General features: G+C 47.0%; 1 protein-coding gene across 1 annotated transcript; it reads left to right on the top strand.

Moving 5' to 3' along the window:
• The first annotated feature begins 1,965 nt into the window (after positions 1-1,965).
• Positions 1,966-27,803, top strand: ANXA13 (annexin A13). The gene is made up of 10 exons (XM_081110997.1): positions 1,966-2,128; positions 8,415-8,509; positions 11,292-11,462; positions 14,233-14,266; positions 14,370-14,449; positions 16,373-16,441; positions 16,865-16,966; positions 20,909-20,984; positions 24,379-24,491; positions 27,200-27,803. The coding sequence occupies exons 1-10, from the start codon at positions 2,125-2,127 to the stop codon at positions 27,317-27,319; spliced, it is 864 nt and encodes a 287-aa protein (XP_080967123.1). The 5' UTR covers positions 1,966-2,124; the 3' UTR covers positions 27,320-27,803.

Here is a 27,803-nt window from a genome sequence, read left to right as displayed (position 1 = left end):
ATGAAGACACTGTCTGGCACGTGGCAGGTGCTCAACAAATGGAAGGTCCCCTCCTGACTTGTGTTGGTGACACCTACTTCAGGATGGGCCACACACTGACCATCCGAAGGCAGTGGGGCGCCAGGTGGCCATGGAGATCCCTTTGGCTCTAGGATGACACGATTCTTCATTAACCAAGGTCTAGATGCCAGCCCTCCCCCAGTCCCTGGCTATTTCTCAGGACACCTTTGATTGCAAGGGTGGAAACTCGTTATTAACTTAAGAGAAAGTGGTAGTTTGCTACCTAATGAAACTGGGAAGTACAAGGGTCTCTAGGCAATGCTGTATCTGAGGATTTATACAATGTTACTCAATCTCTCTCTTCTCTCTCTCTCTCTATCTATCTCTATCTCTATCTCGATCTCTATCTCTCCCCTCCTAACCCCCATATTTTTACTCTTATTACCTCTGCTTTGCTTCATTCTGAACTCATGTTCCCTTCATGTAGTGGACAGTGTGGATGCCAGCAGCCCTAGACCCACACTCTCTAGCTTAGCAAGCCCAGTGGGGACAGACGTATCTCTCTCAATATCTACATCGCAACCAAGGGAAAGACTCTAATTAATGCTGCTTGGATTACCCACTCCTGAACGAGCCACAACTGCCAGAGTGACAGGGTTTGTGCCCAACCAGGGGCAAGACAATGGGGCCCAAGCCCTAGAACTGACAGTCCAATGAGACCATGTGAACTAGAGATGCCAGACAGATAAAGGCAACGTGACCACTGGGCCTTACGTGTGCACTATGCATTCCCAATAGGAGCCACAGGACATGAAGGGAGGGAGAGGGGAATCGGTGGTGTAGATGGAGCCCTTAAGCTCGCCTTCACCGAAGGATGGGAAACAGTGACACCTCCTCAAAGAGAGTCCCTGTGAGGAAAGACCAAGCACTGAGAAATGCAGGGTGTGTTCAAAGCTACTAGTTGCATAACTGCAATTAACTTTTAACATTTTTATAGTGATATATTTATTTTCATGTTTATCTTTTGTTTAGGCAACCGATACTGGTTTTGCATCTTAGTGCTAATAGAAGTTTCCTTCTTAAAATAACTTTTAAGGCCGAAACCGGTTTGGCTCAGTGGATAGAGCGTCGGCCTGCGGACTCAAGGGTCCCAGGTTCGATTCCGGTCAAGGGCATGTACCTTGGTTGCGGGCACATCCCCAGTGGGAGATGTGCAGGAGGCAGCTGATCGATGTTACTCGCTCATTGATGTTTCTAACTCTCTATCTCTCTCCCTTCCTCTCTGTAAAAAAATCAATAAAATATATTTGAAAAAATAAAATAAAATAAAATAACTTTTAAGTAAAAACAAAGTAGGTCGGTTGAAACAAAAATAGTAAGCAAATAATGTAATAATGTAGAATTAAGTAGCTGTGGACAAATCAGCGCATGTATTATGCCAATGACTGAAGTATGAGAAACATTAGCTTAGTGTATACATAGAACTTCCTTTCCCCAAGGAGCAGTAAAAACCAGTAACTATGCTATGGCTGGTCTATATGGTACCTCTGCTTAACTAAACATTGTCTTTCTTTGTGTGAATGGCAAAGCTTTACCCCAGGCCACCAAATGGATCTGGAATAAGATCTTAGAATCCTCAGCTTCTGGGTGGCAACACCTATTCCCTAGACATACCTGTGTCTCACGGCAAAAGGGGGAACCACCGTTGCAGGACGCTGGCCCACTGCATTGCACTCTGTTTCAGAGACAGTCACACAAAGGTAGCGTTGATATGAAAATCACTCAGCTCAGAGCTGGCCAGGCTGATTGTCTTTGAGAACAAAGGGGCCTATTCTCCATGGCTTTCCAAGGCCAGCTGGTCCCAAGGAGTACCAGCCATCTCTCTGGGGCCACAGTGTCCCCGGCTGATTTCCACATACACCCGCATGTAAAGTGGCAGTTGGTCCCTCATTTGCATACCTGCTTGCTCTTCTAATTAGCTACCAATTTTGGCCACAGATAATTTAAGAATGCCTGTTATTATCCACTCTCCTGTTCAATTATTTTCTGCAGGCCAAAGAGAGAAGTCATCAGGGTTTTGATGTGGATCGAGACGCCAAAAAGCTGAACAAAGCCTGCAAAGGAATGGGTATGGAATGTATTTTGTTTGCTGATTTACTTTTGAAGTTGATTAAATTTGATCTCATGTCCAACTTTCCCATGATTTTAGGAAGATGACTTCCCAGTTAACTTGTATCCTCTAGGCCAGGGGTGGGCAAACTTTTTGACTCGAGGGCCACAATGGGTTCTTAAACTGGACCGGAGGGCCGGAACAAAAGCATGGATGGAGTGTTTGTGTGAACTAATATAAATTCAAAGTAAACATCATTACATAAAAGGGTACGGTCTTTTTTGTTTTTTAGTTTTATTCATTTCAAACGGGCCGGATCCGGCCCGCGGGCCGTAGTTTGCCCACGGCTGCTCTAGGCTAACCCAAGTTGATTACTTCTAAGGTTCTCTATAAAAGATTCCAAAGTTATAATCGGATCTTATTGCTTTTCAGGATTCGATATAACAGCTAGAAATTGGATAGTACAATGTTTAATTTGCCCTGGAGGTGGAAGAAAATTTAGGAGAAGTATAGTTCATGAAGGCTAATGTCATCTAAACCCCTCGTATTCCTTTATTGCCCAAGAAATGTTGGGAGGACTCAAAGGAGTTGAGGTCGGAAAAGATCTGAAAGGGAAGTGGTAGAAGAGATTTCTTCATAGTAAGTATTCTTAAATAAATCAGAGAGAGGGAGAGAGAGAGGGAGAGGGAGAGGGAGAGGGGAGAGGGAGAAGAGGAGGAGGAGGAGGAGGAGAGAGAGAGAGAGAGAGAGAGAGAGAGAGAGAGAGAGAGAGAGAACTGGAAATGAAGGATGTCAACCAGGTTGCTTGGTTTGGGGCATCAGAGGAAAGCTCAGCAGTAGCTGCCCCTAGCTTATACCCAGACCTGGCCAATCTTATGTTTGAACAACTGTCGGGAGATATATTTGCCTGGAAGGGGCAGGATGTTTACAGATCTGAGTTTTGCAGAGTGACTGAGCCAGCCTCACAGGTGCTTCCCTGCTGCCTCGTGAGTGAGGTCCTAACACCTGGATGTGGGTTGGAACCAAGAGCTGAAGTGGGTGTGGGAATGATTCAGCTGTGGTTGAAGATAAACCCCCACATGCTCAGCCCACCATGCGGGTGTAGTTCAGTAAGCACAGGTGGGACACCTACTGGATGGCAAAGTCATGCACTGTTCTCTCCCCGCTTTTGGATGTGCTTGGATGTGGCCACAAGGTGGGACCACTCTTGTGTTGGTCACGGTTGTAGAGCACCTTCTAAGTGCCAAGTGCCAAGCTTGTATAATCCTCCCAACAACCCTGTAAAGTTGTATTATAATAATGTAACAGATGAGAATGCTGAGGCGCAGAGGTTAATTATCTTGCTCAAGACCAAAGAGTTATGAAATGAAGGTGGCGAACAGAAACTAGGGCTATCTTGGAAAGGTATTATTTGGTTGAAGGTCAAGCATTCCAACCTTTACCAAGAAGCACAAGCCAAAGCAAAATTGTATCATTGGCAAAAGTTGTCAGCAAGACCATGCACCCATCTCATTGATATACCATCCCTACCAGGGCTGGATTTAATACTCAGACGTCACTGTTGTCCAGGGCCTTGTTGTCCAACAACCACAAAGGTGAGCCTTGTGGGTCATTTAAATTTTTTGAGAAGCCAGATTTTAAAAGAAAAAAATGAAATTAACTTGAATTTTATATTTTAGTTAGCTCAATACTGTATCAAATGTATTTCAGCAATCAATATAAAAATTATTAATGAGATATTTGAAAACCCTTTTTTCACATTAAGTCTTCAAAATGTGACATGTATTCTACACTCACAGAACATTACAACTTGGACCAGCCACAGTTTAAGTCCTCAACAGCCACATGTTACCACTGTATTGAGTAGAGCAGGTCTAGAGGCCCCATAATTCAAAAGATTATGTGCAATTTCTATCCACTCACCATCTACTCAGTTCAAAATAACAAGAATGCTATACCACAAAATAATATTTGATTTTTTCAAAGAGCAACATGAAACTTAGAGATTTCCTTGTTGTTTTTTTGGTGTCTCTCCTCACCTTTCCTAAGTAGTGACTGGTCTGGGTCCTGGGGGGTGGGGGGGCAATAGCCCCTGACTGTCCCCCCAATGCTGATGCTCTTTGTCAGGCCTTCCTCTCAGGCTTCTGTGTCCCTCTGCTGCCCTCATCCCAGCAGGGCCCTTCTGAAGACAATGCCTCAATCCTGAGAGTGTATGGACCCCAGCGTTAAAGGATGGCTGCCATTCTCCCTCACGGAAACAGAAAGAGGATCTTAGCGAGGAAAGCTGCCATGGAGATGTTCTTAGTCCCCAGCTGCTCAAACCTAATGTGCTTTTGAGTCTTCATTCATATGCAGGTGCTGACTGGGAGGACCTGAGGGGTTTCAGAGACTGTCCATTTCCAGGGAGTTCCCTGGTGATGCTGATGCAGCAGGTCCCAGAACCCCACTTTGGGGAGCGAGGTCTAGCCCATGTGAGGTCCCCGGAGAGGAAGCAATGCCGCTCAAGCCACGCAGGAGCCGACCTTGCCACCCTGAGCCCCGGCTCTTCCCTCTCCCCCCCAGGCATGGGGATGAACTTTGGACCTGGATTTGAGCTACTGCTCTGCCACTTACTGGTGCCCTAACCTTCGTTGCCTCGTCTACAACATGGGGCTAATATTGTCTCCGCACAGGGAGGTGCTGAGGATAAAGCAGGCAGCACAGGGCCCAGCACCTCACTGGCCCTCACTATATGCTCATTTCCTCCTTTTCAACCATATGCTCAGATCCAAAGTCCACACAAAGGCGATTAGGTTAGCATGAGCAGCGAAGAGGCCCACCCTTGTGAGGTCCTTATTCTCTATGGCTGAGGGTACACCAGGTTCAATGGTGCCCATTCCCTCCTCCCCCCAAAAAACATGTCCCCCTGGAAGCGGAGAGATGACCTTATTTGGGAAAAGGGTCCTTGCATATGTAATTAAGGATTTTGAGATGAGGTCATCCTGGATTACCTGGGTGGTCCCTAAATCCTTTGACAAGTGTCTTTAAAGGAGACAGAAGAGAAGACCCAGGGAGAAGGCCAAGTGAAGACAGGCAGCGATGCAGACACAAACCAAGAAACAGTAGGTTTGCCTGCCGCCTCCAGAGCCTCTGAGGGGAGTGAGGCCCTGCTGTTGCTTTAAGCCCCCAAGTTTGTGGAAATTAATACAGAGCCAGGAAACCAATCCAGTGGGCAAGTAGAAAATAATGACCCTCCCAGGCAGGTAAAATCCTCCTTCATTCGTGCTTCATTCCCTGCACCTCCATTTCCAAAGGAGAGATTGGAGGGACTGGAAAGTCTACTGGTGTGTTTGTTGTTAATCCTCACTCGAGGATATTTTTCCATTGATTTTTCGGGAGAGTGGAAGCGAGAGGGAAAGACAGGGAGAAACCTCGATGTGAGAGAAACACATTGATTGGCTGCCTCCTGCATGAGCCCTGACTAGGGCCCTGGCCGGGGAGGAGCCTGCAACCAAAGGACATGCCCTTGACCGGAATCGAACCTGGGACCCTTTGGTCCGCAGGCTGACACTCTATACACTGAGCCAAACCGGCTAGGGTGCCCACTGGCCCTTGGGCACCAAAGATGGGGCTGCAGCCCCAGGCTCGGCGAGGCAGGAAAGCTGAGCTGCTGCCCCTGGCTCACTGCGGGGCTCACTCTTCTGGCACATGGGCCCCTGGTGTGAAGCAAAAGGCACTTCAAACCCAGTGACCTTCATCCTGCTGAAACTCAGCTCTGTATCTTCCCAGAAAATTACTGGGAAAGCAAAAGCCAGGAGGCCCTCCCGAGGCTGCTGGTCACCCTCTCCTGACCTCTGCTGTGTAATTACTCTACAGTGTCCCATGCAGTCAGGGCTGAGGTTCCTTCTTGTCTCGTATTTTTAAAAGCCTTTCCCAGAACCACTGGGGACTGGCCCCAGCGCCTCAAACCATTGTAAATGTTTACAGGAAATCGTTGGGCAGCACAGACTGCTTAGATGACATGCATATTGTGAAATGTAAGATGAGGTCACTGTTCAGTTAATCCCTTCTTGGGTAGTGGGAACGGCTCCCAGGATAAACCTGAGACCCAGACTCAAGGGGCTTGAGGGAAATCTAGTCATTTCCACGCCTCCCCCATGCCTCCCTGCGCCTCCCCACGCCTCCCCACGCCTCCCAACGCCTCCCCACACCTCCAGGCGGTTGCTGAGCCATCTCCGGTCTGCTTTGCTCTTTGATTTCTCTTTGTAAAGCATTTCAGGAAGGAAAGTCTAAGTGACATTACTTTTTACATTTTAACTCCGTTTTCCTGAATTATCCAGGTATAGGTTGACTATGGCATCAGAGTAGAGGGCTTCCCATTGGTCCCTGTTACATACAATCCACCTGAGAAGCACATGCAGCCGACACCAATGCAGAGAAAAGGTTCGGTGGAATTCAGTGCAAACTTCTCCATTCATTCGTTCATTCATTCATTCATACATGTATGCATGCATTTGAACATTCGTTCACTCATCAAGTCCTCCGGGAAATACTGAGAGCTTCTCTGTGAAAGTGGCAGCGAGCAGAACCCCCCACTCCACGGAACTGGCACAGTGGCGTGATAGACAGGACAGAAGAAGAACAGGCCACGGGAGCCAGTGAGTTGAGTCCTACAGGAGGAGGAGGAGTGAACGTGATGGTCAAAGATAAAGATGTTCCGGGTAGAGGGAACAGCCCATGCAACGCCCAGGGGTGAGAGAGAAAGTGCTGCTTGTACTAGAAGCTGCAAGTGATCCATGGAATTGATGGAAGGGAGGCCTGGGAGCAGGTGAGTGGGGAGGGTCAAGGCTTAGAGAGGCAAGTAGGAACTAACCCAAAAGGCTTCCTGTGCCCCACTGACGAGTTGAGACTGGATCATGGATTTAAAGGGGCCTGTACTGAAAGGTGTGACGAAGAGGCACGCGCAGGCTGACCTGTTCATCAGAAAGGTCATTCTGGGGATAGGGGACGCTGATTGGAAAAGGGGAGTGTAAGCAGGAAACCCATTCAGGCGTCATTAGTTCTGCTGAGTCATGTGCCAGAGGTGAAGATGGAGAGAAATGGCTGCACCCGCGCGGTGAGGTAGTGAGGTGTTAGTGGTGACTAATTGGATGTGGGGTGAGGGAAAACGGGAAGCCAGGGATGAGCCCCAGATTCCTGGTTGCCACAATACAGCGCAGGGGCCACCTGGGAGATAGGAAGGCTCTTTCCAGGGATGACAAGCGTAAAGGTCCAGGCTTGAGATACGGGTGCCCTAGACCCAGGCAAGAGCAGCGCACAGGAAAGAAAGGGGTGGATTCACGAGATTTTTAAAGAAATCCCTCTTGAGGTGAGATTTCTGGCACTCAGAAGTTAAAAAAATGTCACAGAGGAAGTAACTGGATACACATTACGTAGGTAATGTTACAGGAGGAAATGAAGAGGAACAACATAAATAACAGTGTTGGAACTGAACCAGAATGAGGCAGGCAATTCACCCCTACTATTTTTACAAGTGAGCTCATCCTAGAATGTTCTGTTTCTCTAATTGAAATAAAAAAGCTAGGTCTCCCCAGAATTGTAAAGTGGAAACTAATCCTTAAGACTAAGGGAATGGCCCATCACCATGCTGAATTTAGAACATTTTCATCACCTCTAAAAGAAACGTTCCACTCTTCAGCTTTCAGTCCCCCACCCAACACAGCCAGCCACTAGCCTATATTTTTGTCTCTATAGATTTTCCTATTCTGGACTTCCACATGAATGGAATCATTTAACGTGGTCTTCCGAGATTGGCTTCTTTCATTTAGCATAATGTTTCCAAGGCTCATTCATATTGTGGCTGGTATTGGTACTTCATTCCTTTTCCTGGCTAAATAATATTCCGTTGTATAGCTATACCACATTTTGTTTATCCATTTGTCTACTGATGGACATTCTGGTGGTTTCCATCTTTTGGCTATTATGAATGATGCTGCAATAAACATTTGTGTACACGTTTTGTATGGACATTTGTTTTCATTTCTCGAGTGTATACTTAGGAGTGAAATTAAGGAATAGGCCACACACTTCTTCCTTTTACCACCACAATGCCTAGCACTGTGCTTCATGCAGTGTAAGGCCTCCATGGATATTTGTCAAGCGAGTGAAAAGAATACCATTCTCCACAAGACACTAAAGCTAAAGGGTCCCTCTGGGTTCCACCACAGCCTCTGACCACGACCCTGGCTTCCTCACACTTGACTACAATAAATCTCCATCTTGTTTCTTGTTCACATTTACTTTGCTTCTCTCTCCTGCCCTTTAGGAACTGATGAAGCGACCATCATTGAAATCTTATCAAGCAGGACGTCGAATGAGAGGCAACAAATAAAGCAAAAGTACAAGGCAACGTATGGCAAGGTGAGTCCAAGGGTCCACGCAAGCATGCATACGGCCTGGGCCTTGACGTGTCTGCCTCCTCGATGTTCCCCAGGCAGCAGAGAGTGTCTTTACAGCTTCACTGAATTATCCCAAGAGGAAAAATGAAATAACTATTTAAAACTTGAATTGACTTCAGAAAAACTGAAATTGCCTCGTTAACTTAATGGCCCGTAAAACCAGTATTCTCTAACTCATTTTTTTTCTAATTGACTTCATTTTTCTATTAATCCCTCTGCCATTTTCTCCATTCATTTGGACTAATTCCACATATTAACTTACAGATAGGCCAGTGATTTGAAAATCAGTTTTCACAAGTGGGTCTTTATCGAAGAATTCTTCATTTTTTTGGGCTGTCTTCAAGAATGATACATCTTTCATAAGTGATGGGTACAGAAAACTAAAAAAAGCCACCAAAACATTTCTTTCATTTTGTTGTTGTTGATGGTGTTATGTACAGAAATTGCTAAGTATGCATTAGGCTTTGTATTTTATATTACTATATAATGAACACAATTTAACCTTTTCTTAATGTCATTAGAATGATCAGTATGCAAAGTGAGTGTTAATTATTATAATGTATTCTAATCCACATTTATGAAACCCCTATAGTTTCAATCACTCTTTATAAACAGACATACTGAGAGATGGATTTTTCTGACTAATTTGACATTGGGCTGGCAACGAACCCTTTAGTCTTTGGTCCCCTCACATATAGAAGGACAATGATAATTACCTCCCTTCTCAGGTTCTGGGCGAATCAAGCAGGAGAATGCCAGCACATAGCAGCAAAGGGGAGCTATGCTGGGCATGAATGTTCCCGTTTTACAGAGAGGAGGAGTGGAGCTCATTTGTTTACATGACTTATGCAAAATCACACGCAAGTAAGAGAAAGAACCAGGACTCAGATCCAGGACCGCGGGGCCAGCGCTCCCTCCTGGAGAACCCGTCGCCATGAGACAGCTGTTTGTTGATACACCAGGTGGCCCCAATGGCTGTGCTTCTACCGTCTTCCTGTATCTCTCTTCACACTCAGGCTTGACAATGTCATTCACTGATAACACTGCAGTTCAGCTGCATTTAATGAGACTGAATGAGGTTGAGCCATCATCCATGCCAGCCCCTTTAACTGCAGCAGCCCCTCAAGTGCCATGTCTATGCCCATGGGAGCAATATGGAAAGTCCGACGCAGGCACCTTCAGTTTTACTGTGAAATAAGAGTCAGTGGGTTTGAAGTGAGGGCCTCGGGGCTCTGGTAAAGATAAAGGGCGCATACTCTGGCACAAAGCTTTGCAATTCCAGACAGCGGGACTTCCAGAGAGGCGATCTAGAATCACGGCATCACGAAGCTAGAAGATGTTAGAGACGAACAAACCGAAGTCCCCCGGCCAGCTGAGCTCAGAGAGAACACCCGTCCCCAGGTGACATGACTGGCTAGCTGCAGAACCAGGGTTAGGGCCGAGGCACCCTGAGCCGGCTTCCGTGTCCAAGCAGAATGTAAACACACGAGGATTTGTTTTCATGCCTGTGGCTTGTCAGAATAGGCAGCCGGGTTTCTTTTCTCTGCATTTTTATATACAGCAGCCCCAGCCACAGCGGGCACATTCCACAACCTTCAGAGGATGCCTGAATCTGCAGATAGTTCTGAACCCTAATATATCCTGTTTGTTCCTATCCATACGCATCTATGCTAAAGCTTAATTTATAGATGAGGCACAGGAAGAGAGTAACACTAACTGACAATAAAACAGTACAATTATAACACTATGTAATAAATAAGAGACATAGCAAATCAATAAGACAAGCTTAAAACATTAGAGTAACATATCAAAGTTTTTTTAAGTAATTGTATCGCAACTGTATGGACATCATTTTTATGGTCTTTTGCGTAGCAAGCCTCCATGAAAATCAGGGGCAATAATCTATAATAATAAAAGTGTAATATGCTAATTAGACTGGATGTCCTTCTGGACTTCCTTCCTTCCAGACAAAGTTGCAGTGAGTGGGGGCCATGGCGGCGGTGGGCGGAGGTGCATGAATTTCGTGCATCGGGCCTCTACTACTATAATACAAGTTATGGGGGTGTGGCATTATTAAGTAAAATAAGGGTGACTCGAACACAAGTACTGTGATACCGCGACAGCTGATCTGATAATCCAAACATCAACTACTGTAAGTGTTCCTTTCAGGATTTCACAAGAAAACCAGAGTGACCAGACATCCGGTTTGCCCAAGAAGGTCCCTGTTTAGTCCTATTTTCTTCTGAAATTATCCTTTTCACTTTCAAACATTCCCATTTGGGTGACAAAAGATCTGCTCCCCCTAGAAATTACAAGCCTGTATTTTAATCCTTTCTGGCTGAGTGTCTGGGGGTGAGTCCTTCATCTTTTTGAGATCAGTAAATGGGGGTACTGTCCATACATCCCCTGCTGGGGCCGTTTTGGGGATCAGTGAGAAAGCCCTCTGAACCCCCAAATATTCTGCAAATGCTGCTTGTTATTGTGATTCACCTTTGGGGCCTCCAGACATGAGCAGGGAATCTTCTCTCTGCCCTCTGCCAGTCCTGGGGGGGAATGGATGGGTAATCAGGGTGACCACTGTCCCCCAGAGCAGGTCACTGTGTCCATAGAGCTCCTGTTTCGATCACTCCTCGAGTGCCCATAGTAGGTTTCTTGTGGATCCGAGGCCATGCGGTGGGAGAGCAGACCCCTGCCCCTCTTCTCCCAGGCCATTCAAAGCCAGGGTTTTGGATGTCTTCCGACAGGACCTGCAGGAGGTGCTGGAGAGTGAGCTGAGCGGGCATTTCAAGAAGACAGCCTTGGCGCTGCTGGACCGCCCCAGCGAGTACGATGCCAGGCAGCTGCAGAAGGCCATGAAGGGTCTGGGCACGGATGAGGCAATGCTCATCGAGGTCCTGTGCACGAGAACCAATAAGGTTAGTTCCAGCCAAGCCCTCGGCCCCGGCCCCGAGGGAGCACCCACACACCCCTCAGAGATGGCAGCAGGAGGCAGAAGGGACACTGCACCCTTTGGGTGAGCAAGTGTCTGGGCAGAAATGTGTCCACTTGGCCCATGCAGGAGAGATGCCTCTTCAATCCTCTGGCTGTCAGTCTTGGGGTTACTGCCACTGGCTTGACATAATAGATGCTTCCAGAAAGGCTGTACCAAGGCAGCCTTTGTTTTTCTAAACAGATGCACAGTTTTTTAAAAAAATATATATTTTATTTATTTTTTAGAGAGAGGAAGGGAGAAGGATAGAGAGTTAGAAACATCTATGAGAGAGAAACATCAATTCCGCCGCCTCCTGCACACTCCCCACCGGGGATGTGACCACAACCAAGGTACATGCCCTTGACCAGAATCAAACCTGGGACCCTTCATTCTGCAGGCCAACGCTCTATCCACTGAGCCAAACCGGTTAAGGCCAGATGCACAGTTTTATATGCAGCAGGAAAGGCTCTGCTTCCTCCCTCCCAGCCCGACTTTGCAGGTCTCTGGAATGAATACTGCGATAAGCAGTCCAAGCATGTGTGGGCACCGCCCCGTGCATGGCTCTCACCTAGCAGGGAGCACAGAAAGGACCATACGGAGGCAGAGAGGTGGGTGGTGCAGGGGGACCCCAGGGTTGCCAGCCCCTCTCTGGAGGTTTCTGTGTCCTTCCATCTGCAGCCCTCTCCCCTGTCCGCTGGGCACATGCCACATTCCAGCAGCTGAAAAGAGCATTTGCTAAGGCCCCAGGGGAAGCCCATTCATCTTAGGTTCCAGAAGCCACAAGGGTAAAGAGGGTCTAAAATCATTATTTGGAGACACCCCTCCCTCTTCCACAACCACCCATCGCAGTAAACTGGGGAGGCCCAGCAAGAAAATGGCAGAAAATCCCAACAGTCGTGAGGCCTCCGGGTAGGAACCAGGAGCAGTGGTTGGAGCAGGAAGCAACAGAGCTTGCCACTAAAAGGCCCTTTAAACCTTGCGTGCCCACGACCCTGAGCTGGTGGCTTCTGCTGGGCCTGGGCTGTCTGACTGAGTTCCAGAAGCGCCACCATGCTCCAAAACCCTCTCCGGAGCTTGCCTGGACTTCCTCACTTCCCACGAGATAATAAAAAACCCTCCGTTTCTGGGAGTTTCCATTTAAAATTGTGACTTAGAGGAGGGTTAGCAAAGGGCAGTGGCATCAGTTCAGCCCCACAGTCACACAACTTTCCCTCCTCAATGGTCTCCCCGCTGCAGGAGCACCACAGTCCCCTCGAGCGTCCAAGATCAGGGCACTCAGCAGCCTGCCTTGGCCGGAGGTTACTTTGAGGAGTATTTTTCTAATCCTACTTGACCATATGCTGTTCCCTCTCAGCCTAGTTCTTTACAGGTCCTGGTCTCAAACAACAAGCAAAGACCCTTATTGTCAATCAAGTAGGTCTGACAGTAAAAAGAAGGAAAGCAGAGAGAGAGAGAGAGAGCAAGCAGGCCCCAGGTTCAGGCAGATCCAGGTAGTGGGTGGGAAGGAGGGGAAACAGAAGGGAGCTGCTTACCAGTGGTTCTCAACCTTCTGGCCCTTTAAATACAGTTCCTCATGTTGTGACCCAACCATAAAATTATTTTCGTTGCTACTTCATAACTGTAATGTTGCTACTGTTATGAATCGTAATGTAAATATCTGATATGCAGGATGGTCTTAGGCAACCCCTGTGAAAGGGTCGTTTGACCGCCAAAGGGGTCGCGACCCACAGGTTGAGAACCGCTGGCTTAGACACAAGTGGGCCCCCTGCCCCCCATCTACCTCCCCTCCCACCCACAAAAGCACAGGAGCCAGGCTTCTCATTGCTATTGCCCGCCTACCCCACCCACCACCCATCACTGCATGCTGACTTTCATTTTAAACAGCCTGCAGGTGATACTGTGCAGAAATGCCTGGCACCCACTGCTGCTTCAAGTGTAAACTGAGGCAGCGCCTGAGTGGATGCCCTGGCACCAGCCATTGAAATATAAAGCAACTGTCCCAGGACACACCCTGTACACAAACGCATACTCTTGCACACAACAAATTGTCAACTGAATAAAGCCTTGTTTGAAGTAGGGAACAATCGGAAACAACTTAAATGTCCATCAACTGGAGGCTAGCCAAACAAACTGTGGTTTATCGCAGGAAGGAACCTTTTACGTCCATTTAGAAAACATTGGGTAACTGTATAAGCATAGCTGGATCTCCAAGGTATATTACTGAGCGAAAAAAATAACTTAAAGCACCATATGTTCAGTATTCCACTTTTAAAACACATCCACAAAACGGTTCTATATATTTTCAGTAGCACACACACACACACACACACACACACATATATATGTTACAAAGGCAAAGAAAATTACTTGCAAAGATATGCACTGAACTTCCAATGCTGGCTACCTGGATGGGGTTGGAGGTGTGAAGTGTGGTGAGGAGGTAATGAAAGACACTAGCTTAGCTATACCCCTTTCTAGAGCTAAGAAGAATGTTCGTATACCTTACTTGTGTGTCTGAAATGTTTGCACGGAAGGGGCCCCTTCATACCTCCCGGGATCTGCTCCAGGCCTAGGCCTTGACCCATAGGTTGGCCCTCTTTGGAAGCATCCAGTATCCAGAGACCAGTCCCGGACTCTTCCCTCTGTGTGTGTCTCTGTAGCTTATCCATTAACCCACCTCGGAGTATTGATTTTTTTTTTATTATCTTTTCTAGGAAATCATCGCCATCAAAGAGGCCTACCAAAGGTGTAAGTAACCTTTCGTCTGATTTCAGATGAAGAATGTTCCTTTCAAAATGCCTGTGGGGAACTAAACCCTCTGCTTCTTCCTTCCTTTTTCCTTCTTCAAAAGTATTTGACAGGAGCCTTGAATCAGATGTCAAAGATGATACGAGTGGAAACCTAAAAAAAATTCTGGTGTCCCTGCTACAGGTAAGAAGAGCAAAGAGGTCTCCTGAGCTTTATGAGGTTGGGAAACAGCCCTGGGCAACATGGTACCATGACGGGAAAAGGCCATGTATTCAGTAAACATCTCCTTTTATTAAAAGTGCTTCCCATGGATCATCAACCCAGGCTGTCAGATCAGCTATTGTGAAATTATTCAATTGGGAATTTCCCCACAATAACAGTCTAGTCATTTGCAGTTTACAATCCCTTTTTGTTCATGAGTATCTCAGGTATTTTTAATGGGTCCACCGCAAGAACTTTTAAAACACGCAATATCTGACTATTTAGTCAGGGGCACTGACCTCTTTTCCCTTAGACTGTCAAATAAAAAAATGACAACAACCAACACAACCATTAGCCATCTGGTGTAAATGAATCAAAATTATACCTTTTTTTGCCAAATCAGCAAAAAATACTAGTATATTTTTCGGAGTGCTGCAGAGTTTTAGTAATTAGCTTATGTGCCATGAGATGAAAAGGTTGAAAGTTGCCGAGTTACCTCATTGAGCCTCACCACCTCCTTTTGTCAATGAGGAAACTCAAGCTCAGAGAAGATGGGTAACCTGCCCGGGTTTACATAGAGTTAAGACCCAGCCCAGGAACCAGAAACAGACCATCTGACCCAAGCAGGGCCCTTTTCACAACACAACTCTGTCTCCCTGTAAGAACCCTGCAGGGAGGTTGGCCAGGAAAGTGGGGCTTTCAGAATTGGCCCTGCAAGGACACAGCTCCCAGCCAGGCCTCCAGCCAGACAGCATCTATATCTCACTGACAAATCCATCTGACGAGTTCTGTGCATTTCCTCTGCTCATTCCTCTCCATGTGGATAGACGGACTGTGGTAGAAAGTATATACGGGTTCTCCTGCTGTATAACAAATCGCCACAAACCTAGCAACTCAAAACAACACAGTTCTGTGATCTCCCCATTTTTACTGGTCAGGAATCCTGTTAAGGCCAGCAGAGTCCTTTGCTCAGGGTCTCTCCAGGCTGAGACCCTGGAGTCAGGCCAGGGCCACCATGTCATCTGAGGACCTGGGTCCTCTGACTAGCTTACTGAAGCTTGGCAGGTTGGCAGGTTTCAGCTCCTTGTAGCTGTAGGACTGGTGTCCCTGTTTTCTTGGTAGCTGCCAACCAGAGACCACTACCAGCTCCTTGAGGCCATCTGCAGTCCTTGTCAAATGCCCCCATAGACAGTTCAAAGTTGTTTTCTCCCAGGCCTGTAGGAGCTCATCTCTCTGACTTCTTCCACCTCTGACCTTTTAAGAACTCACCTGATTGGCTCAGACCCACCAGAACACTATCCCTTTTGATGATCTCAACCGGTTAGGGATCTTAATCACATCGGCAAACATCCCCTTTGCCTTGTTAACACAGCATAATCGCAGGAGTGCTATCTCATTACATTCACACATCTGGCCCACAGTTGAGGGAAAGGGATTATGCAAGGGTGAGGGCCACTGGGGTCATCTTAGAATTCTCTGCCACAAAGGGCTTAGGTTAGACCTCAAGACCTTCCATAGCCAACCTTCAGAATTCTTCAGGAGTGGGACCCTCGGAGGCAAACTTCGATATTCTGACAGGAAGACTATTAACTTTCCAATGGACTGACCTTAGGGGACATTGTGAGGTTGCTTTCAGCCTGCTTAAGAGGTCAGTGGGTTTATGAGTGACCTGATTCCTACCAAAAAAGAAAAAGAAAAAAAAAAAAGAAGAAGAGAAAAGAAAAAACAAGTGTTGTCCTAAAACTACTCTGTTTATCAGTTGTGCCCAAAAGATGGCAGCAAAGAGCAGCGCTTCACCAGGCTGGCTCTCCCAGGCCACCCCTCTGAAACCATCCCATTTCCCCCTTTTTTTTTTCTGTGCTCAGGTAGGAACGCAAGTTCATAACAATGTGTCGATTTTTCTAGGCTAATCGTGATGAAGGAGATGATGTGGACCAAGATCTAGCTGGTCAGGATGCCCAAGAGCTGTATGATGTAAGTGGGCAGGCGTGCCAGTCTCGGCAACATCTTTCTGAAAATGTATCAGCCTTATTTCCAACAAACGTTTCTTTATTTCATGCACATGGGAGTTACTCAGGAAAAATGTATGATTTTTGAAATATTTTGTTATATTTACAGTCATCATGAACCTAAAGGAATAAGTCCTATTCTTATACTCGGGGGTTAACCACCTCAGATCCATTTTGTAACCAGGTGGGAGGGGGGAGGGGGTGTAAATAATATAAACCATTAAGTCAAGTACACTCATGGGTTAGAAGCTTCAAGTGTTTAGTCAATCAATTTGGCTTCTATTCAAAGTATATTTTATCATTTCCTGTACGTGAGGCCTGGTCCCAACACTGTCTATTCAGTCTTTTTGCAAAGGCTTTTATGAAATGTTTGTGTTTGACTCCGGAGGCAGGGGAGGGCCGCTGGGGCACTGACGAACTTGCCTTCAATGAAGTCCTGGCCAAGAGGAGCTACAAGCAGCTACGGGCCACCTTTCAAGCCTATCAAATTGTGAGTGATCAAGCACCCGGGCAAGGAGTCACATTGAAACTGAGTCTTGTGTTATTTCTAAGAGAAGCCACAATCTGGAATATGGAACTGGGAGGTGGGGAGTTGTTTTACAACAGGGAGTTCTCAATCAGGGATCATTTTGCACCCCCTCCCTCCCCAGGGATATTTGATAATGTCTGGAAACATTTGGGGTTGTTACACTGTGTGCTACTAGCATCTAGTGCAGGGGTGGGCAAACTTTTTGACTCGAGGGCCACAATGGGTTCTTAAACTGGACCGGAGGACCGGAACAAAAGCATGGATGGAGTGTTTGTGTGAACTAATATAAATTCAAAGTAAACATCATTACACAAAAGGGTACGGTCTTTTTTTTTTTTTTTTTTTTTTTTTAGTTTTATTCATTTCAAACGGGCCGGATCCGGCTTGCGGGCCGTAGTTTGCCCACAGCTGAGTGGGTCAAGGCCAGGATGCTGCTAAACATCTTACAATGCACAGGACAGTCCCCTACGACAAAGAATAGTCCAGCTCCAAAGGCCATGCCAAGTCTGGGAAACGCTGCTTTATAAGGGAGGCTAGGAAAGCAGAGAAGTGTCAAGTTCAGGAGCAAAGCCCGAGAATCAGAGCGCACAGGTTCAGGTCCTGGATCTACCGCTGGCAGGGGACCTACCCTCTCCATCCTCATTTGTAAAGCAGGAGCCACGATCCTCACCAGTACACCTTCAGGGGGTTAACTTGCGAGCTAAATAAGACAAACATAAAAGGCTCAGGACAGCACCTGGCAAGCGGTAAGCATACAGGCGTTCGCTGTTATCATCATTCTAATTTAAGTGCTTACCACCCCCAAGATGGATGTGATACACCTCAGAGGTACACTCCTGAAGAGATGTGTATAAATTATTTTTATACAATTAATTTTTCAATCTAATGAAAAGTTTAAGCCAACAAAGTGAAGTAGCTATTTTAGGCACTTAATGGTGAGTCTTTCCCCAAACAGCGGTCTTTAATTGCAAGAAGCCTCTTGGGGAGTATCAGAAGTTCGCTGGTCTCCTACTTTATATTGGTGGAGTGCTTTTAACTATTCAAAGCACTTCTCTGCCCTGTATCTCATTTCAATTTCACAACCATAACGTAACTATCATGTAGGCTGAGCAGCCATTGCTGCCCGTGACCGCTGGACAAGGAAAGGCTGCTGTGAGTCAGGAGCCATCTGTAACTGATCAGGACCACACAGCAAGTCGGTAGCAGAAAGTGGACGAGAACTCCAAGATTCCCCAGCCCGAGCTCCTGCCTCGGCTGGAGCTGGCTGCTCCTCACTCGAAATAGTGTTTCCTGTGTGCTGCCAGCAGATGAAAAGACAATAAAGCTTCGGAATTTTATCATCACTGTATATAAGCCTTGAGGGCCCTCTGCTTTCAAATCGTGCCCAGAGACATGATCAAAGGCAGCTGACCCCACACTCCCAGGGCCTCTATGCCTGGAGCTGTGCAGACTGAGCTGAAAACCTTCTCTGTGGCCTCGACCTTCTTCCCACATGACTGGGGCCGTGGACAGAGGTTCTGGGATGGCTGTCATTGCCAATGACTATAAAGGCACATACATGCGAGCGTGTGTGTGTGTGTGTGTGTGTATGTGTGTGTGTGTAAACTACTAAGTACCTGAGTATGGCTATTCTCTACCAATATTAATCCTGAAACAACAGCATCAAATCTACTTGAGAACTTGTTAAAAATAAGAGTTCTCAGTCCCCACCCTTGACCTACTAAGTCAGATTCTCTGGGGTTGGAGACTTATGGTCTGTATTTTAGCCCGTTAATTGCTGTAGCCAAAGTCATTTTATAGGGTTCTGCTGTGGGCTCACTGTCAATTTGGAGGAATTGGTTTACATCCCTATTTTTCTAAAACTCTCCCTACCTGGTTAACTAGAAGCCTTTGAGGCTGGTCTGGAATTCACCCTCACAATGTGGTTTTTTTTGTTTTTGTTTTTGTTTTAAATATATTTTATTGATTTTTTACAGGGAGGAAGGGAGAGAGATAGAGAGTTAGAAACATCGATGAGAGAGAAACATCGATCAGCTGCCTCCTGCACATCTCCTACTGGGGATATGCCTGCAACCCAGGTACATGCCCTTGACCGGAATCGAACCTGGGACCTTTCAGTCCGCACGCCGACGCTCTATCCACTGAGCCAAACCAGTTTCAGCCACAATGTGTTTTTATACTAAGATCAGACAACCTGGTTCTGTCCAAAGAGCCCCCTAAGAATTAAATGTTTCTGGAAATGAAAAGCTGGCCATTGAAAAGGAGAGTCACAGTTGCTTGTGCCCATCAATTGATTTTCATTTGTGTTCCATGGAGCCCCTGGAGGTGCCTTAGTAGCTACCAGGAGGGGTTTGGGACAGGAGGTACGTAGGGAAGAGGGAGCAATGCCTTCGCATTGTATTGTGTGAATAGCGCCCCCTGGAGTTGTGCTAAGAAGAGACCCCGAGTGGGCAGACCCTGGCATTATTGCCCAGGACTGGCAAAGGAACCCATCCCCTGCCTCCCAGAACGGCTCTGCTTTTCTGCTTTTATCTGTTGTGTAGGCTCAGCTTCTACAGCAAATGGAAAAGCACTGCCTGGCCCAGTATGAACAATAGAAACAGAAAGTGTTTTCATGCGAGGATTTGTTTAGTGAACACAGACCTGCATGAATACAATGTCCTCCTGAAATGCAATCTCAGCCTACAGAACAAGAACCCTATCCGTGGGAAAGTGATACCAGTCCCTCCCGAAATACCAGCTCCCACATCAACCCCCTAAAGGCTGGGGACAGCTAAGGAAAGGACGGGACCAGAAGGAGCCAACAGGGTCTGCTTCCAGTCCTTTACACACACCAGACCCCTCGGTGTGCGAACCACGGAGACCAAGCAACGAGGCGTCATTAAATCTGGGCCCTCCGCCCCCCACATCCATGGTGCTTGCATCACAAAGAATATTTTGTTGGCCTGTGTTTTCAGAATAAACTCCACAGACTCCACTGGCGTGTCCTCGGGGCCCCCATTATTTATAGAATCACAATTGTGTCATATCCTCTGAAGATAATTTCTAGGAAAGATGTTTCAGTATTTCAAATGCTTAGACATGTTTCCCGAGCCCAACAAAAAGCCCTCCTTTCTCTTTATTGGCCTGCCCTGAACAGCCCAGCCGCCCAGCCGATACTTGGTTAAGCACAGTCATACTTTACTCTGAACTCCAGCTTCTGTAAATATTTGGAAAGAAACCTAACATGTAATGCTGTGCAGAGCGATATGCGAGCTGGTGGTGAATATAGGACCATTTGGAATCACCCCAGAATGAAGGAAAGTGGCATTTTGATGTGGTCAGCCCACCCCCCTTTTAGCCCCTGCAGCCCCACTCTATCAGAAACATTAGACCAAGTTCTTCCCAGGAATTTCACAGCCGCTACTTATTTCACCCAAACTGTAGGAGACTGAGTCCCCAGTCCAAGGACAAAGGAGACGAGGAAGGTGTGGGTCAGATGATTACAACCACAGCCTTCTAGAAATTAGAATCTCTAATTCCTAGAAAATTAGAAATGGAATTTAAAAAAACACATAGGAAACTCAGTACTATGTATAAACAAACATAAAGAATTGATACTGTACAATACATGTTCATTATTCTTCCATCCCCTGATTTTGCAGAGGAGGAAATTGGGGCTCAGGGTGTGGTCCTGACTGGGCTTAAATCCTTTAAGGGGTCAAATCTGGACTAACTCCTCAGCCACGAGAGTCCCACTCAAATGGGGGCAACCACCTTCAGCCCCGCAAACCCCGAGGCCAGACAGGAGTTCCTTAAGGCCGCGTCACCAAATCTGGGAGAGGTTAGTGCTTTCTGTGGAGGAAGGGCCCCAAGTGCACCCAAAGCAAAACCTGAACTAATGGTTGGACTTTGTCTCTCCAGCTCATCGGTAAAGACATCGAAGAGGCCATTGAAGCCGAGACGTCGGGAGATCTGCAGAAGGCCTACTTGACCCTCGGTAAAGCAGAGCCAGGCGGGTCCCTGACTCAGGCGGGGCTGCCTGGAGACAGACTCGGGGACGGAGCTTTGTGCGCAGGAAGCTTTCGTAGGATAGTTTGGGAACAACATCTCCAGGCAGCACTGGGCAAGGCAGGGAATGAAGGTGATACAGTTTGAACAGGGGCTTTGCTGGTCCCCAAGGAGTCCTGAAGCCGGAAGGTCCAAAGTGGAGGCAAGGGGGCCCGCACATCAAGCAGCCGGCTGGTGGCAGCCCCGGAGCACGTGCAAGCTTAGGTGAGGCTGCTCCCTCCTTGAAGGACAGTTCCTTGGAAGGGACTCAGCTGTGAGCAGCCAGCAGGCAACACTTGGACTGAGTGACTTTGTCCTGAAGAGGTCATCTGGGAACACACCAAGGCATTCACGACAGTCCCACTAAGGCTGCAGGTCCCTGAGAGCAGCTGTCAACAGCCTGGGACCATTGTTCAGTCTCAGGGAACGGTATGCAGTTCATACGACACACACTCCAAAGCATCCAGGTTCTGGATTCACGAACAAGTTGCTGCACATGCCTGATGGCTCGAGGGTGTCCTTTTCCATTTGGTTCCCTTCAACACTGGGGATGAATGAGGTCCTTTAAGAAAGAGTTGGGAGGGAGACCAGATCTTGACCATGCCAAGCAGGCACCAGAACCTTCTCTCCAGGGGTAGCCCAGAGGCAGGAAATAGCAGAGAGAGATGGGCATGGGCTGTGTCTGGCAGGCTCCTTTTTCCTTTTTGCAAGCCCTGGAATGAAGGCATTGTCCATTGTCCACACTCCTGTGGCAAGGAGTCCAGGGCACCATCCCAAATGGCACACGAAATGGAGAGGTGTTTCCCCAGAAGAGGAAGAACCAAGAAAGCAGCCCTGGAAGTTAAAAAATGTGCTCCAACTGCCAGGCCTTCTCTCCTCTTTCTTTTTCTTTCCTTTCTCCCCGCCGGCTTCCCCTGCCACTATTTTTTTAAATGTCAGCAATTGATTTTTAAAAAATCCATCCTCATTTTGCATTCAAATGAGCAGGATTTCTATTGTGATGTACAGAGGCCTGAAAGCCCTGAACTCTCCTGAATGTACATGGTAGACTGTCCTTAGGACTCAAAGAATGAGTGTCTTAAGTAAGTGGAGAGACTTACTCATAGCCCAGCTAAGAGGCTCTAAACACATCCTGTGCTTACAGTGCAGAGAATCAGGAAAACACCAGTTCAGTCAAAAGAATAAGATTAATCTTCATGAATATTAATTATTGATGAATAAAACCCTTATTAATATTAATGGTAATAAAACCACTCAATTCTTTAACACGTGCTTAGCACCTGCCTGGGCCAGGGGTCCTGCTAGGTGTGGGGATCGGAGGTAAATAGGTCCACATTCTGCTCTTAAGAAGCTTCCAGTTTATGGCAGATGCACACAAATCAACCGAGTAGGCGACAGCAATGACAAACAAACACAGCCCGAGCGAGGCAGGTCAGAGGCGGGAGAGGCTCAGGCCCCGTAGTTGGGAGCATGAAACCAGGACGTAGGTGTCCTCCATTGTAGCCAACATAAAAGCGGCTGGGAAAGACCTGGAGAAGAAACCACACAGATAGTAGACAGACATGACTTCATGACCACATTTTCTAGACAGTCCTCTCATCCCATACTCCCACCCATCTCATACAGTTGCCGGTTTATGGCTAAAGTCAAGGAGGAGGGGCTGTGAGACCAAATGACTCCCCCGACAGTGTGAAAATCCAGTTTTCTGGGCCCACTGCAGGTTACCCACTTAGACCCTCCAGCAACGGAGCCTGGAAGCTACACTTTGACAGGATCCCCGAGGGCCTCACTTATGCTCCCTGGAGTGTGAGAACACCTGCTCTGACATAAGAGGGAGCAGGAGGCAGCCTTGGGGCGGGGCAGCTGCCTGGGCTTTCACTCGTTATTCACATCTCTTTCCTAGCAAGCCCCATCCAAACTTCTGAGGGATCTCTGCCACCGCTAAGGACGGAGGTTGTTACCAAGCATAGATCATCTACAGAAGAAAAGCTGAGAATGTTCTCCCCAAAATATCAGGAAGACGGAATGCCAAGGGAAAAGACGCCTGTGTAGAGCATGTGGACATAGGCAGGCAGACATGTCACCATCACTTAGTACCACACAGCTGGCGGTCTTCAGGAAGAGACTGTGGGGGCACTAGCTCAGAATGTCTAGGGATCGCAGAGTCCCAAACATGCCACTCCCCAGATCGACAGGTTCCCCTCACAACCACCACCGCCAACTCAGTAGCTTTTAGATTGTTCCCAGGCTAAAGAGGACAGACAACTGGGTCTGGGTTTTTCTTGTCCATCGACACTCTGATGGCTGACACATGTCCTACAAAAGTAGAAGACAGACCCCCAACTTGGACTTTGCTTCCCTAATCCCGTTCCTCTCTCTTCCTCGTAAGCATCCAACACATGGGCAATGACCTAGAAAACAAGAGTTTCCATTAAGGACATCTGAAGGCTGTGCAGTACAGGCATATGCTGAAGTTATTACTTGTTATCAATCACTAACATAAAAAACATGACGTGTTCCAGGTAAATGTCAACAACCTAAAGAGGAAATGGCTCATTTCCCCCAAAGTGTTAGTCAATAGGGGCCCATAGGAGCCTGGGAGGAGGGGAGAAAAGAATGACTGATCCCCAGAGGTGCATCCTATCTCCTACTTGGTGAGTCAAACCCATGCCTCATTAATGTGTGGATCAGATCAAAGCCGGCGGGCAGGGAGAGGGCCAGATGAGAGCAACTAGCAGCATCCTAGGAAGGTGACCCGTAGGCAAGATCGAACATTACATCAAGCCCACATCCCAGACCGCAAACTAAGAGGAGAGTGGAGAACTTGGAAAAGATCCAGAGATGAGACTCACAGAACAAACCCAGGGAAGAAAAACAAAGGGAAGGAAGGTTGTTTAGCACAGGAAAGTTGGCTGCAGGCCAACCGAGGGAATCTCCAACATCATGAAGTTGTGTTATAGCAAGGTTGCCGGTCCATCTGTTTCCTCTCCGGACCCAACTCCAATGTCAGAGATTTCACTGAGATGGGAAGCTATTGCTGCTGGTGAGAAGCATGAACTTTGTAGCGAGAGCCTGAGCATGCCAAGCGTCTTTGGGGATCAGGGGGGTTCTTATTTGTTTGAAGGGGTTTTGACTGGGTTCTGGTTGAAGCATCCAGGTGCACTGACCTGGGGAATCTTCCAGATCCCATGATATAACAGAATGGAGTTTGCTCCTTTCTAACACCTGCTCCATAATCCAGTTGCCTCCAAGGGTGGGAGGTGACACTCTGGGCCATCTCTGTTCCTTCCACGTTATTCAACCAAATGTGACTGCCTCATGTTCTCTTTTCCCTCACCCGCCAGTGAGGTGTGCCCGCGACCAGGAGGGCTATTTTGCTGAGCGTCTGTACAAGGCCATGAAGGGTGTGGGGACCGATGAGGAGACGCTAATTCACATCTTTGTGACCAGGGCTGAGGTAAGACACACTCGACTCCAAAGTAGCAGGCTGCAACTTCTCTTTTTGCCATCATGTCATCAACAAATCATTTTTACTAAGGGCCTATTTACAGAAAAAGTAAAACAAAGGCATCCTTTGGGTTCTGGGCTCTGAAAGATCTTGTGCTACGCCTCAACCTGTCGCTTTTTGTAAACATACAATACGGACAGCCACTTCTATTTTTGTCATCTGTGGCTCCAGAAAACTCGCGTGGTGTGCAAAGGGGACCTGGTGGAGCCCTGGGCAGTGCAGCTAGGCTCGGTCCCATTTCGTGGAAGGCAAAACTAAGACACTGAAAGGTTAGCAATGGCCTAGGTCACCCAGCAGTACAGACAATGAGCAAACGATTTCCTAACTCCTGAGCTAGGCCTTCATTTAATGAGCAGAAGCCCGATTTTGCACAAGAAACACATCAGTACAAGACAATATTTCTCAACTTTTTTAAAATTATCAATCGCCCCGCTAAGGAGTCTTTTTGGACCCATTTTTTTCCTAATTGCTCCTCTTCCCCCCCGTCAAGAAATGTCAACACCACAAATACACTGTATACTTATTTATGTTCCATTTATAGGTACTTTTACATAAAAAAAAAATTGAGTTTTTTTTGTCCTATAAGAACCACTTTTTGCCCTGGTAGGAACGATATTGTACCCCTTGAGAATGCATGGCAAGAAAGGGACAGAGAAAGCGACAGGGGGATGAGTAGCCCAAAGCTTGGGAGCAGCTGTCAGGATTCATAGCAAATGCTTTGGAATATAGAGCCACACACAGAAGAAATGACAAAATTATGGGAAACGCATTTCAGCTGCAGTAGGAGAAGCCTTGGAGAATGAAGTAACTGAGCACTTGAAAACCACAGGCATCTTCCCTCAAGAAATTGTTAAATGGAGGGGGAAGGATACCAACCCAAATTCTGGCCCACAGCTTTTGACAAATAATACTTAACATCTAACCCTGTTGTTTTTAAGTATAGCTTAGCAACAAGACTGTTCTTTCGTTTTTAGTTCTATTCCTGGAATTTCTCCTCCCCCTCTTTCTCCTCCTCCTTCTCCCCTATTCATAGTTTTCTTTCTCTCTTAAAGTCCATGCTTCTCTCTCCTCCCTCTTCCCCTTCTTCTGTCTCACTGCCCCTCTCCAGCAGTCCTCATTCTCTCCTCCGTGGCTCCAAATCTCTCCCTTTCCCTTACCTCTCCAGGTCTCTGTCTTCTCCGTCTCTCTGTCTCTTAGCAACTCAACCCCCCCACCCAAAGTCTTGAGGCACTCGAAGGAGCAGGCAGGTGGAGAGCAGGGCAGGGATTCTACAAGACCCCAGGGGAACAATGGGTCCGGAGGGCTCCTCAGGGTTCCATGTCCACTCCAACACGGGCTATGGAGTGTTCATTCCAAGATGCTCGGCCATCTCAGCACTGACCATGTCCTGGGTCATCTCCACATGTGGACCATTCCCTCAGAATGATTCAGGCCCTTGCCTGGCTGGTGCTGGGCAATGATTGAGCATCGACCTATGAACCAGGAGGTCACGGTTCGATTCCCAGTCAAGGCACACGCTGGGTTGCAGGCCCAGTTCCCAGTAGGGGCCTGCAGGAGGCAGCCGGTCAATGATTCTCTCTCATCATTGATGTTTCTATCTCTCTCTCTTTTCCTCTCTGAAACCAATATAAATATATATCTCCAAAAAGAATGCTTCAGGCCCAGCTAGATATAGTTAGCCAGAACCACTAACCCCCCAAAGCATTATGGTACAAGAACAGAGCCACAGTGTGCACTCACCCCCCCTTTCCTGCCCCGCCCCCCCAGCCAAGCAGTGCACAAGCCAAGGGAGCAAGGAGATAGACACCACCTGCCTGCTCCAAGATCTCTGCTGCTCAGCACCCACTTCAAACAATTCCTCACTCACCCCCCTTCTCCTCTTGTTCAGCTCTCTAGTTGGGGCAGGAGACAAAAGAATCATAACTTGAGTGATGGTTTGTAGGTCTGTCTAGAAAGCAAAATAGAGTTTAAATTAAAAAGTTAAGGGGGGGGAAAGCAACAAAACTGCTTAAAGACAGTGCTGTGCTTCTTTTATGAGGCTCACTATGTTCCATCTGGAATTATGTCTTTTCTACGACAAGTGTTCTCTCCCTTCCTAGGCTGTAAGTCTTCAGAGCAGAACAATCTTTTAATTTGTTTTTCTTGAGTCCTCTCCCCACTTTCACCACCTAGGTTTTCAAGCTTCCAATGAATTAGATTCAAAATAAGTCCTACAAGTGGATTTGAGTTTTGTTGACTGGCACCAATGCCCTTGCTGATCAGGGTACAAAAGGAAAAGAGGTTTCATGTCAAATCTCTGCCTTTTGCCCAGGGCTGCTACCTAAGAATGGGTTATTTTTAAATAACTGTAAAAACTTCAAAAGAAAAGTAAAATTTTGCAACATATAAAAATCATATGAAATTCAAGCTGTGGTGTCCATGAAGTTTTACTGGAATATACACACACACACACATAGACACCTCTGCAACCTTTGGGGAGCTGAACTCAGTTTTCCCTTTCTCATCCACAAATAGGACGAATAATAGCCCCCACTTCTGAAGGTTGCTTTGAGGCATAAATGAGCAAAGGAGAATAACATGCTTCGCAGAGTGCTGCTGCATTTATGGTGAGCACGCTGTAAATGCCGTCTCCATTGCTCTTGTCTTCTCTCCTACAGGTTGACCTTCAGGGGATAAAAGCTAAGTTCCAAGAGAAGTATCAGAAGTCCCTCTCTGACATGGTTCGCTCGGACACCTCTGGGGACTTCCGGAAACTGCTGGTAGCCCTCTTGCACTGAAACAAGCCAGAGCGGTAGGAGCACAGGGAGGAACCATCTTTGTCAAGAGCCTGTTCCAAACAAGATTTGCAAATGTGACTCCAGCACAAAAAGCCTTCAAGAATCCTGGTTTACTTTCTTGGCAGCTTCAGCAGTGCAGCCAGGCCAGGCTGTTTAAGTCAAAGACAGCAGCCTCGAGATGCTTGAGCAGGTCACTCTTGCAAACCAGCTTAGCAAGGGTCTGGGCTGCCTCTTAACTTTCCTTTAGCATGGTAACTGAATGCTTTACGCGCACAAATGAAATCAGCAGGTGATGAAAATAATTCTCCATTTGTGGTGGTAAAAAATTTAGAAGAATATATATCGCACAGGGGTATGTGTGTTCTGGGTAAAGATTGAATGATTAAGGTACAGGAAAGACAAAATTAACCAATTCATTAATTTTCCTTCTGTGTGTTCAATTTCAAAGCCTCAATGTTAATTAAAGTTGTGGATTATGCTTTCA

The sequence above is a fragment of the Myotis nattereri genome, assembly GCF_964212035.1.
Source record: "Myotis nattereri genome assembly, chromosome: 17".
NCBI lineage: Eukaryota > Metazoa > Chordata > Mammalia > Chiroptera > Vespertilionidae > Myotis > Myotis nattereri.
This window is presented reverse-complemented; position numbering and strand designations above follow the sequence as displayed.